At 38.3% G+C, this 13,581-nt stretch overlaps 1 protein-coding gene across 7 annotated transcripts in view; it reads left to right on the top strand.

Annotated features, from left to right (window-relative positions):
- Positions 1–3,458: 3,458 nt before the first annotated feature.
- Positions 3,459–13,581, top strand: part of SH3TC1 (SH3 domain and tetratricopeptide repeats 1) — a 59,735-nt gene continuing 49,612 nt past the window's right edge. For 3 of the 7 annotated variants that reach the window (XR_005827752.1, XM_040593266.1, XM_040593291.1), the window contains exons 1-4: positions 3,459–3,581; positions 9,406–9,656; positions 10,968–11,042; positions 13,194–13,321. Coding sequence is in view for 4 of the 7 variants with exons in the window: in XM_040593266.1 (XP_040449200.1) it covers positions 9,449–9,656; positions 10,968–11,042; positions 13,194–13,321 (411 nt within the window). In the remaining 3 variants the exon portion in view is untranslated. The remainder of the gene's footprint in view (positions 3,582–9,405; positions 9,657–10,967; positions 11,043–13,193; positions 13,322–13,581) is intronic. The other 4 variants (XR_005827758.1, XR_005827757.1, XM_040593274.1 and 1 more) reach the window with 2 other exon arrangements.

Raw genomic sequence — 13,581 nt, 5'->3', positions numbered from 1 at the left:
CTAACCAAGCAGGAAAAAAAGATGACAGGACTCCATTAGAAAACACTTTAACTCTTTAGCTAACTCTATATGCAGTTACTGAGAAGAGGTAACGTGCTAATCAAAAGGAAACATATGGCTAAACCTATTTCTGTGGAAATTTTGTGTAACCATAGTGTGAACATAACTAATAGCCATGCATGCTGCTAATCCTGCTAAAGTTAATATAATTATTTGGGTAAGTTAGCCAAGTAGAAGGTTGCCACTGTGAATTTACACTTCAAGCTGGATAGACTTCACATCTAGGTGTTCAAGTGATGTTTCTTTGTGATCTTTGCAGTACAGATTGTATTGCATTACATTACTTTTAAGTGAGTATACCTCAATCACTGGATGAAATAGAAACCAATAGAGATTAATTTAGCCAAGAAAGCAGTATCTTGTGTGATTTCAGATTTGTCATGCCAGCTGTAAGTAGTGAAGAATGCTAATTTCAGCAAAACATGAAACAAAGACGGTCTTTTAATGATAGGGTTCAGCAAAGGGAAATAAGCTTTGTAACATTTAGTGGACTTGAGATGAAAGAGATCAGACAGGAATTTAGTAAAGCGGGTGGGAAGATCCCTTCTTGCCTGAATCTGGTATTTGCTATCAGTTATCAGTGAATAGTCAAACAAGTTACATTTCAATGTTAAAGTTAGTCCCTTTGGCAGCGGACTGGTCTTTCATAGGTATAGCCCCAGCTGTGATGGAGTAATAGTTATACTGGAAGGTATAACTTGGCCTAAATATTAAAATGTGTTATTTTTCCTAAAACAAGCTGTTGTAGTGAAAAGCGGTCAGACAAACGTGCAGCTGCAGAAGGGCAGACAAACAGGATGATGGAAAGCAATGCCAGAGAGAGACAATCAGAGGAAGTGTCTTGTTTCAACACACAATGTCCTCCTCGGCCTCCTGGCAACTTCTTTTAATAAGCCTGAAAAGATCAGGGACAGCCCCACATAAACAGGGCCATCAAGACATCATGTAATTTTAATAGTTAAAGAAGTGTTCTCAAACTTTTATAACGTAAGGAAACCTGAACAGGTAGCATGATTTCTGTGACTAAAACCTAGTGTAAGGTATGTGATGACTAATACAGAAACTGCTCCGTACTACCTTTGTCTTTCCTGTTTGCTACAGTATGTTGGTCTCTGGAGTTACTTCATGAGAGCAGCTATTCCCACCTTCAGTAAGGCTATTCACTTGCGGTTCTGTAATACCGATCAGCACTGTTCTAATAAGACAACAGGAAGTCCAGGGCCAACTTCTGGTGTCATTACCCTGAAGCCAAAAACTTTTCCCCCACCTTGTTTCCACTTAAACTACATGTCGATATACACCCCCAAGAATTGAAGTACTGCGTGTGGCATGATGAAACATGCTTTGGAGTGAAATCATGGAGGAAGCTGAAGATGTCCCCGCTCATTGCAGGGGCAGTTGGACTACACGACCTTTAAAGGTCCCTTCCAACCCCAACTGTTCTATGATTCTAAGCAGTTACTAACAAGGAAGTTAAAAAGCCTGGAGTTCAGTTGTTTGCTATTCTGTTACTTGATTTGTTAAGTGAGTTGCATCTCTCCTAACTTTACTTCTCTGAAATAGAAATTGGTTGGATTTGAGATTTTAGGGATACACTCATCAGTAGTAGATTCTACAGTGACTGGGTCATAGAAATAGAGGCTGGAAGACCTGTATTCATTGGAAAAATTACAGGGTTAGATGATTACTGTTTTTTTCAAAACTACCTGGAGTACACAAAAAAGAAGAGGTGATAGGAATACTAGTGAAGAACTGAGGTTATAAAATGTAACAAAATTATCCTTAAATATACAAATAAAAAAAATGCAATTAAGAGATTTAGATGTTTAAGAAACTCATTGAAAATTAGTCAGTAAAATGGTGACAGAAATGTGGCATTTCATGCTGTTGGCATAGCTACTACATAAATTAATTAATCCTGAAGTGGCATGCTTTGTGTACTGCATTATAGTGCAATATGAAATTAATTCCAGTGGGAGGAGAGCCCTGTGGGATGATTGGTTAGTTGTGATTTATACAATTACTTGAATACCTTCCAATTTCATAATTTCTGGAGAGATGGAGAGTTCTCAAGCGTACTGCAGGAACAGATTGGCTGATCAGTGTGAGGTAGCATTTATAATTCATGTTAACATGGTGTGATGGGATGAACTAAGGTAAGTGAGAGTATGATTTGTAATTAATATTTAGTTTATAAAGTCTAAAAGCAAGTTTTAAGTGCTTGAGACACTTCTATGTTGAGACAGATTAGCAGGAGTTGTAACTAAGATCTTTAAGGCATCTGAAGGGTCGTTATTTTTTTTTCTATTATCCCTGGCAAGAGCTGTAGGAGGGCAGCAGTGCTGTGCAGCACAACCCATCACCTCAAACCACGTTCTTCAGGAGCTGCCCAGCCCCACAGGCTCTGTCTGACTGTTTGGCATGCCTCAGGGCAGCACCCCCTCTGCCAACATGTACCCGCAACTGATCAATGGCCTGATATTTTAAATGCTGGGATGTTACTGACTAGAGATGTCTGAGATAACAGGTGTATGGTCTTTGTGGTGGACACTGTCCGATTGTTCTGTTCTCAGGTAGCACCCACTGCAGTGCAGCCCAGACCCATGGCACATGGGGTACTCCGTGCTTACCAGTAACAGTAGCGTAACTCTGACTAACTGTGTGTGAAATTCACAGTATGTTAGGGAGGAAGAGAATATAAACCATCTCAAGGTGTGGAGGGCAAAAAGCTAGCAGATTTGAAATAGAATGGATTATTTTCAGTTTCTCTCATCCTTGCCTTTGTGGACCATTTAGGGTATGGCGTCTGGACCAGTGATGAAATCTTGTGACACAGAGGATATACTCTGCATGTACTCCACAACAGACTTGCTTAACTCCCAAAATTGGTATTTAATGCTGCATAGCTGCATAGTGCGTGATAAATCTGCAAAACTATATACTTCTGCAATTTCAACGCAAGCATATAAGAGCAAATTCACTGTCAAAGTCTTCATCAAACTTTGTGGTTGGAATGGTAGAAAGAAATCTAATTCTGTGATCAAAAGCAAAGTGGCAACAAAGCCTGGTACTCCATCTAAAGGACTATTTGTTAATTTGTCTGAACAGTGCTCACTTAGCACAATGGTCTGGATGTATCCCATGGAGCCTTTTAGCCACTAATGCAAAATGCCAACATAAATTATTGCTTTGAAAAGCAGGGGGGTGTGAATGAACCTCCCAGCACATTTGATACATTTCTGCTTTGCATAATGAACTTTAGTAGCTCAAGTCCGTGCTCATGAATGTTTCTTTAAAAAAAAAAAAAAAGTTAAAAAAACCCACAGTTTTTGAATTAACAGTAATAGTTAATGGACAACTTTTTGTACTTGCCACATGCAAGCCAGGCTGTGCAATCAACAGGAAAGATAAGAAGGTCAAACAGGAAGAGCTGTGCTGGAGTGAGTTTTGAGCAGAGCTGAGGAAGGCGCAGATCTGCCTGCTCTTTACCAGCATGTTATAGCGGATCAGGCTTGGAAAAGGTAGGAGAAGTCCTGTGCTCTGTATCTGCATGTCTGTCTCTTACTCTAATTTAGGTACCTGTGGTCTGGTATTTGACTGTATTGTCAACACGTTAGGATTGCAGCCAGTTAAACCAGGATAATTTCAGTGGTGTTCAATACTTTGGTGTGTCCATAATGAAATGACTGAAAAATACACATAAATGTGATCTGTCCTGACTATAAGAACCTGCTGGGAGTTCTTGTGCTGCTCCGTTTTCCCTCTTCTAGGTGGTGGTGTGTGAGCTGAGCTGCTATTCAGTAACAAAAGCATTCCTCCTACTTATTCCTCTGTGTTAGCTGGCACAGGCTGAACTCTGTCAAATCTAGCACTCAAAATGAGGTATCAAGATTCACAGATGCCTTTTATGGTTTTCTAACAGTGACCTGAACTTTTTTAAATACCCCTAGGATTTATGCTTATTTTTAATCAGCTATGAAAATGTGGATTGTAGTTTACAATTTTCAGTATCTAAACTTGGAAATTTTAGACTTAGGGTGCTTTCAGGGCTTGATGTGGGTGGAAACTATATTTCAGTGCTATTGAGGTATGGTGAAACTTAATCGTAAGAGGGTTAAAATTTTTAAAGGAATCTACTGCATCTTCGAAGCTTGTTAGGGCTTTTTATTTATAGACCAACTGTGAACAATGATACTGCTTGCAACATTGTTTGCTAAGAATGGCTGACTAACCTAAAGTTACTCCAGTGATAAAGAAGTCAATCTTCCTTTTTTGTAGAGTACTTAGATTCCCAAGTCTGTTTACCCTGATTACAGATTTGCTTTACCTTTCTGTGTAATACATAGCACCACTGGAGGAAAAACTGTTGTGTTGCCTATACAGTACATATTATGGATTTTTTTTTTTTTAATTCATGCCTTTAACTGAATTTATCATAGAGATCAAAGCTGTGATTTACTCTCTCTGAGGAGAAAGATTTTAATGATCTTGACTGTAAGATGCTTGTAGCCTAATACAGATGATGTGAAACAAATGTGGGTTGAAACTGGGGAGAAGGAATCATAAAATAACTACTCTGGCGTCAGTTTGGGAAAATTACCTAGATTAATTTACAGCAGTATAGTTGCAAGACTGAGGTATTTCATGACTTGTGGGATGTACAGGAGATGGAAAGCAGATCAAGTGTGTGCACACAGTCAAAAGTCCCATAAATTAAGGCAATGCAGGCTTCACTAGCTGTCTGGCCTGGTTTGGAGCCTTGGAATAAGACATGCCCCATGAGATGAGTAAACATTTTGAGGCTACCAGAGTTCTGTTGTCTCAAGGTACAGCAGCAGTGGTTGGAAGAGCCTGGAGACTTTAAATTTAGAAGAGTTGCCCCTGATCCACTGGCAGCTCAGGTGAGATGAGCAATAGCTGGTGCTCATTTTCTTTGGATGAGATAAGAACTGATGCTCAGAGCAACAATGGCAGTAACTTTGTACCTCCAGGACAATTCTAATATGTATGAATAATCCTCTTGATCTAAATTAATTCAACTTTACACTTGCTTCTGGACTCTGGCTACTTTGCCAGCACTTCTATAGCACTCCTGTATGACCACAAATAATCTTTGTCTTGATTTCCATCTCTGTAAGACTTGAACAATTATAGTAACTTCAAGCTAGTAATTAGTAAGTTGTCCTGAGCCTCCTAGAGAGAAGATGATGAATGAAAGAGAAATATTGTATTGCATGCAGGTTTTAGGCAACCAGTTCAAATATAACCCATTCTTACGTACTGGATCCTATTCTCTTACTTAACAATACACCTTTAAAGAGAGAGAGGGAACCTATTCAGTGGATGTTATTAGTCATCTTCTTCAACCCTCTTTAAATGGAAGGAATTGGTGGGAGAGAAAGTGTTCCTGTCATCTACAACTCCTCTTAAAAAAACAACAAAACTTGGGGGTCTGAGGGTGTGTGTGTGTAACCCTCAACCTGCATAGTTAGGGAAATGGAAAATGTCAAGCTATGTGTTTTTTCTTCTGGTTAGCTAGCTCTGTTTTCAAAAACAGAGTTACAAGCTCTCAATGAAATGGGAGCAGCCACAGAGGGGAAAGTGTGGTAATGGAATTGTTCTATTTAACTTTCAATAGGAAAGAAGTGTCTTATTTCCATCTCATGTTCAACAGCTGTTGAATACAGAACTTTCCAGCCTGCTGTGCGCTGTGGAAAGCAAGGAAAAGGTGGAGTGACCTTCTGAGCCTCACTAGCCTGGACAGGTGCTACCAATGGCTCTGCATGGGGCGGCATGTCCACTGAGCTCAGGCCAGGCAAAAGGATGATACCAGTGAACCCAGTAGCACTCCTATAGGAATTGTTGAGCTGTCCAGTACCTGCCTCTCTCACTGCTCATCCCCACCATGAGTTTCTGCTTTAGAAAGTGAGACTCCCCCAGAACAGCAGGGAGTGCCATCTCTTGCCTGCATGGCTTTTGGATAGAGGTTGGCTTCTGGCTTGGAAAAATGGGAAGATCATTAAATTTTATGGCCAATGTCTTGCACCAAATATGAATTTTTTTTGGTCAAGCCTCAAAGAGCATGAGGTAAAATAATTTTTTCTAAATTACAAATAAAATGCTTTGTCAGTGCACATAAATGTAAATTGTAAGAACTAGTTATAGAAGACAGACTTTACAAGGTGAGTGTTAGATCTTTAATCCATTTCTTCATCTCATATTCGTTGCTATCAACAAATGGCTAATTGCTAGTAAGTGTAATGGTAAGTTAGCATTACCGGTTAAGGAAAAATCTCTAATGAGTGCGACTCAAGCACTGAACTTTAACATTCTCTAAATCTATTTCATAGTGGATTAATGCTTTTTTTTTTTCTCTGGTTGGTGCCTCTGAATCTGTTTTAATTTGATTGGAATGGTTAATAATTGATCAGAAATCATGAGCATAATAAATATGGTGATTATACCATAGCATTGCTTGTGTGTTACGGTTTTGCTCCTTGGGGTACTTATAGTCAAAGGTGAATAGTAAAAGAACAGAGATGTAGTGCAACATCGTATGAAATCTTTGTTGCTTGGGATGCATTTAGATGCTAAATAAACATTCAAAAGGGCCTAAGTAGACTAGATGCCTAGCTACAGGGAAGTTACTTACTATGTTGTTCACAGTTCTTATATAGAGTCACATGGATTGACGTTCGATAGTTAGGGCAAATGTTAAAGACTGGAAAGGAATCTCTAGAGGACAGCATGAGTGTTAAAAATGTTTTTGAGACTGAATTTTTATTCTGTGATTCTTGGAAAAGCCAAGAGAAAACATTGATAAGAACATACCATTTTTGCTTTCCTTTCTCTCATTCTGATTTTTTTTCTCCTTGACTTAAGCTCTGGGATACTACGACTGAATCTTAAACAGTTCATATCCATTTTGATTTGTTCAGATGTCCTACTTGCTCTTGCAGCACCAAGCTTTACAGATTCATTCACAAGCCTGTATGTATGTCACCCTTAATAACATGCACTGATGCAGAAGACATGAAAAGTTAATCAATATCTCTTCTTCAACTTGTCTGAATTCTAAGAATTCAAGTCACAGTATATTTGTTTTCCTGAATTTTGTTGAGGATGATATTTCTGTTTGAAGATAGGAGCTGATGGAAAAATTAATATTCTGAACACTGAATTTTCTTTCTGGGATCAAGGATAATCCTGAACTAAAAATAATAACTGGATTTGGATTCACATAGCAATGTAATTTAAACAACCATCTTTTGAATTAAATTATCCTTAATATCACAATATTTACATCTTCATCAACAGGAGATACCGGTATTTACAAAATCTATGCAAAAGAATGTTTAATTCTTAAGTGTGAAGGTTACAATCCATTACATATAATCCTGGTATAGTACTGAAAAGAATGGTGTTAGCTACTGTCATTACCTTAAGGAAAAGATCAACTGTATAAATGGAAAAGCATATTCCTAGCAAAGTGAGTTTGGTCTCTGGCAGACCTGTATTTTTAATCTTGTATAAGTCAGTCGTCAAGTCTAATAGGCAGTTTTTCAGAGAAATTCGCAAGAGAAACAGATCTGAAGTCAGTAAACTAATATGTTAGTGGAAATACCCTTTTCTGAGAAAAGGCATCAAAATCGCTTGTTTGAGTTACTATCTCTGTTTCATAGGTATTTATGAATTTATACTCATAACTTTATATGGAGAATTGCAAAGCTACACCACAAAGCACCGTTTGAAAATTGGCCTCACCACTCTGATAAGCACTTCCAAATAGCAAAATGGGACAATGGAAACATTAAAACAACATCCATCCTAGACTTCTTAATACTTCATTAACTTATGTGCTTGTGGTAGATATGGCTATGGTTTAATTCTGAGTTGGTCACGCCACCTGTAAGTATGCCTCATTAATCTTTTTATAATTGCATAACATGCTTCTATCTGTATATAGTTTACTGCTTATTCAAGTTGCTCTATGGGCTAAAGGTTTCAATCACTGCAAAAAAAAGCATTAAAGTTGGGCAGACAGAGCACTGCCTCATCCCATCTACTTGCCTACCATGGCAGACATCTAGGAGCTGTTGCACCACTCACATTGGTGCTCAGTTTGCTCAGGTTTAAGGATCTGTGATGTGAAGCTTGGAGGTTGAGAAGTGTTGGAAAGCGTTTACGTGAAGAAGCAAACCAGAATAACATGCTTTGGGATACACCATTGCGTAGTGAATGGGGAAGGGAGAAATTTTCTGACCAGTCTGAAGGCCAGTTGTAAGGGCATACTAGCTGACCGTGCACCACTAGTCTGAGGGTTTGGCAGTGAAAGTAATCTTCCATCAACAGCTCCATTTTAATCAATTTCTGCTGGAAAACAGATGAGAGGAAATTTCACAAAGAATACAAGTGTGTATACTCATAATGAATGTGGCTTGTTGATGAGTATGGCTGGGGTAAATACGGAGGAATCTGGATTAAGTGCAAGTGGCAGGACTATTGAGAAATCTATCCTGTGGCTTTATGAAATCAGAGGCATTGAGAGCCCACTGAGAAAAGGTTCTAAATATCAGTGGGGCATGTGCTGGCTACATGCATTGGCTGATGGTCTGGCAGCGCTTTTCTGAAGCTGAAGTAGCTTGTGCCTAAAGAACTGGGATTGCAGGGTGTCTCACATCAGTGACTGTAGAGGGAGCAGTGAAGCTTGCAACTACTTGAGCTCTACTTTCATTTCTATTCCTTTCCGCTGATGTTCTTCCCAGTACGTCTTGCTGCCAGGCTTGGCCTATAGCTTCAGTAAATCACCCTTCTGCTTTACCGCAAAGAAACCTTGCGACCCTTGCATGCCAGTCTTCCTGTATTGTGGGTTCCTGCAGAGGATTTACTTTTTAGCTGAATTTATAAAAAACCTTTCTGCTTGTTTGAATTAAGCATGCAGTACCTGTTCCATTCTTGTCACCTTTAGAAAATGATGTTTCTCCTCTGTATTGCCTCTCTTAATGTGAATGATGCTATCCCTTGCAGGCTCTGCTTTAAAGCTGGCCAAGAATGAATAATCAGCAATGGGCATAAGTACATTTCACTTCGGGCCTTGGATTGTTGCTATTAGTCAAATCTATTGTTTCGTTGCTAAAGCAGTGATGCCACCTGATTACAGGAGCTTTTTCTGGTGTGAATCTGGGTGTTACACAACAATTCTTCTGAAAGGAGCCTAAAGCAAATACTTAAATTTATATTAGAATTAAAAATAATTCCTGCAGGCAAGGGACAGCTCTTGAATACGTGCATGTATTTTGATGTGTTTTTTTAAAATGTATTATTAATTATTTTTTTCTCTCTCAGATTGTTGATAACGTTAATTGTAGCACTGTGAGCAATCACAAATATGGAGAGCTTGGCAGCAGCAGGCAGCACATCCATGCTTAGTACTAATGCCATCGTCCCTGGTCTGGAGGGAAAGCAAGAGAGGAACTTGGGGAGGAAAGAAATGGAGCAGAGGAAGTGCAGGTCTCACCGGAAACATGCAGAGGCCAATGCTGCCATTAGCACTGTGAGGGGTGGAGTCAGAATGGACACGTTACAAGAACAAACAGGTAAGACTTCGGTCAATATATCCTCATCACTCTGCTCTTGACTTTGTATTGAAATCAGTGTTCTTTAAACATTGCTTCCTGTGTGCAAGCAGACTTGTGACAGTACTTCTGACTAAACCAAGAAAAAGCAGAACTCTAAGTATGGTCCCAGAAGCTGTTGAGAATTTAAATTCATGAAGCTCCTTAAACACAGCCAGCCTACGCTGCAGTGAGCTTACTATCAATTCTCTATTTAAAAATAAATATCGAGTCCAGATTAAAAAAAAAAACACAACACCCCTGTCAAACCCCCAACCAAACTGAAGTGCTTGGGAACTGCAATTTCTATTTCTAGTATACATTAATAATTGTCCTTAAAGATGTTTTTATTGCTTACTGCTTCTTTTCTGATGTAGGAAAACTGTGTATATGTATCCTTATGTATTTGTGACTTTGTTCATGTAACATCAATAGGTGCACTCAAGGGAAGATGCAGAAGACTTGGAAATTACCATGTCCTATGATATTACAAGATTTTTCTTAAAAGCAGAGCTGCAGAGGAGAATGTCTTAGGATGCATGAAAATTGCCTGAGTTTTCTTTGAAAAATTAAAGATATCTCTCTCCCATTTTTATACTTGGAAATATCAAGCCTTGTCTTCAATGATTTTTGCTAAGGGAACCTTGGAATTACTTGGAGTGTGTGCTTCTTCAGCATGAGAGTGTATAATTTCCAAAAAGACCCCAAGAAATATGGGCTGAAAAAGAAAAAAGCAGATTACTATTAATGTAAAATATAGTAATTTTGTGTTCTATTTCTAAAACTTCAGATCTCTTGGTTTTACATTACACCCTCCCAAGTATTAAGCTTGTAACAAATAAAGAGAAGGTTTACTTCTCTCCATGTCTGAATTGGTGCAGGGCACTCGTGTCATTGCCAATTGATACCACTGCAGCTTCACTGGAGGCCACTTTTTAGTATAGGTGCAAGGGAAGAGAAAATGAAGTCTGACTCTTGCTCTCTCCCAAATGTGACTTCAGTTTCCTGAGAGGCTATGTGTCCACCCATTCTCCATCGTCTTGAAACTTCAGACCAAAATAATGAAATATTTAACTTCCTCTCCAGTAGGAGAGAAATGATCTGCAGATAATTTTTGTGGGTTTTGGAAATTATATACTGGGAAGGGGAAAAAATATAGTTATTTTCTTTTAGTAATTATCCAATGCATCGAATGCTTTGAAAGTCTGGGATGGTTTGTTTGTTTGTTTTTCTGGTGTGATTTATATGGACTTAGAAAATGCTCTTAACCATTCCTTTCATTTATCATAACAGAGTGTTCTCAAAGTGAAAAATGCATGAGTGTCAGTTCCAGGACCATTCCCAGACAAGCAGAGAATTTTCCAACTGGTAAGGTATTTGCTTCCATCATACCTTGTAAATATAATGCTTTTCTCATTGCTTACTTTTTTTTTTTTGAGACAACTACGTCAACATTTGCAGTTGCAATTCCTGTAAACTTTATAACATACTTCATGGAGGCTGTGAAGTGTCAAACTTCTACATAAGATTTGTTAAGAATTTCTCATAAAAAGAGAGAACTGCTATAAAAGCCAGAAACAATTTATGGACTATATTGTAGTGGCTAAGAAAAAAGGTAAGTAAAGTTCATTGCTTATTGAAACCCATATGTAAAATTCTTGAAATGTCCTGTTTAAGTTTGTGGCCTTTCCAAGTCTTTTTTTAATGCTGTATTTTCAATGAAGTTGCAATTGAGTGCAGCTCTCCAGTAAAGCAGGTGCAGCAGGATTCCCTTCTGGAGACCTTGAGGCCTGCTCTGTGAATTGAGGTTCTAGTCACATTTCCCTTCTCTTGCTTGTGGAGGAAGAGAAATAACCATCAAAGAACAACAGTTGGATGTGATCTGCTTTCTGGCTTGACCTGACATATCACATCAGTGGTAGAAGGTCTCCCCCAGGCATATAGTTATTTCTAGTTAAATTATGTGTGCTTATGTACACACCTGTTTGTCTCACTCCGTATAGAGCTTGGGTAGTTCTTAACTGGGAGTATGGAGCAGAGCTCACAGAAGCAGACAGGAAGACTATTATAGGTGCAATGGTTTTGGACCACGTTTCAATTCCATAAGGCTTTATTAATAATTATTTTGGCAGAAGCAACTTATTTCAGTTGTTTAAATTCAATGCAATTATTATTTCAGTAGTATTGACTTTATATAAGACTTAAATTGTGTTTCTAGCATTAAATATTTAATTTGGAATCAATTTGATTATGTAAAACAAATTTAAATTTTTTACATAATAGTCTTCTCTTGTGTCAGTATCTCTGATGGCTTCAGGTAAAATGAAGATGTCAACAATACAGTTATTTAACAGTGATCTAAGTAAGATTCAAAGATTCTAGTTTGTGTTCTTTGTACTAACAATTGACGACATGACCACAGCTTAAACAGAGAGGGCTTGTAATTCAGTAACACTGCTTTGTATTTCTGACCCACCCTTCTTGACCTTAATGTAACGAGTAATTTAGGTGCAAGTCATCGTAAAACTCCTGAAGACATACATAGGAAGCCCTATGAAAACAGATTAAGATGCAGCATGTTAGACCAGAATGCGAGAAATATCTGTTTTTCCTGATTCAAAGGTGAAATTCAGAGGAGATGGAGTATTTTGGGATGGTCAATAATCCCATTTATTGCTGGAAGCATGGCCTGTTTACACACTTGCAATAGGAATTCTTCCTGGATGGGTATTATTGCCTTATATGTACACATCTGTGTATCTGAAAATTTATGGGTCTGATTTAGAGTTCTTGAGTTAAATTAACAGATATGCAGAATGAAAGCAGGTTTATCAAAGATCTTTATCTGACAGCAGCTAGCTGAAACTGAGGAAGTCATAAGTGAGCTTTTAGTGGGACCATTTATCTTGGCTGGTACTGCTCAACCAGCTTAGTGGAGAAACAGCTTTTTCAATATGCAATTTATAGAAGCCTTCTGAAATAGTGGGGGTGACATATCTGATAACTGTGAATTTAAGATTAGCATAAAGAGTTGCGGTAACATGCCAAACAACCTATGTGTTGGTTTTGGCTTTGTTTGGTTTTGGGGTGAGGGTTATTTTTGTGATTCCAGTATCTGTTTGCCTCGATTTTTAAAATATGCATGGGATATTTGGAAATCTGGGCATGTTCTCAATGTCCGTTGAGCTGTCTAATTTGACAAATTACCAATCTGCTTGCTTTTTTCCTCTTCTCTTCTCCATCCCCAAGTGTGTCAGTTGGCTCCCAGAATTTCTACAGACTTTCACATCACACTCCTTTGTATAGTTGAAGCCTTTATTATGCAAGTGAAACAAATCTTGTGTTTCATGCTAGGCTACTATCTCTACTGGATAATAAAAATGAAAAAGAAACATGCAGTACATCAGTTTTCTGTGTCTGTCTCTGAAGCTGAAAAAAATATTTCTTAATGCGGATTCTATGAATTTGAGGGATTTTCTGGTTCTCCAAAGCTCCTTCTAAATGGATATCCTTCTACAGATATCTCCTTGAAGTTAATGATGGTAAGACGAAAGAGTCAATGTCCTGATCCCAGACTCCAAAGACAGCTCAGAGGGCAACTCCGTCTTCTGGAAAATGACAGCAGGGAGGTGATGGCAGTTTTCAATGTAAGTCAATTGCTTGGGAATGGTTTTATTGATTCAGAGAATACACCCTGTGCTACTGAAATAGTCTGAGTTACTTGGGTCCTATTTCCATTTACAAGCTGTATGCTTGAATTTGAGTGATCAGAGCTTCCTATGGCACAAAACATCTATAGACATTAGAAATACTGAACCATTGAAAAAGACTGGAACACCAAATTGATATATAGTGAATAAACCTGGCTAAATAACACATTGAAGGGGTTTGTTTTAAAAATGTTCTG

This window comes from Falco naumanni, chromosome 1 (assembly GCF_017639655.2).
Source record: "Falco naumanni isolate bFalNau1 chromosome 1, bFalNau1.pat, whole genome shotgun sequence".
Classification (NCBI taxonomy): domain Eukaryota; kingdom Metazoa; phylum Chordata; class Aves; order Falconiformes; family Falconidae; genus Falco; species Falco naumanni.
This window is presented reverse-complemented; position numbering and strand designations above follow the sequence as displayed.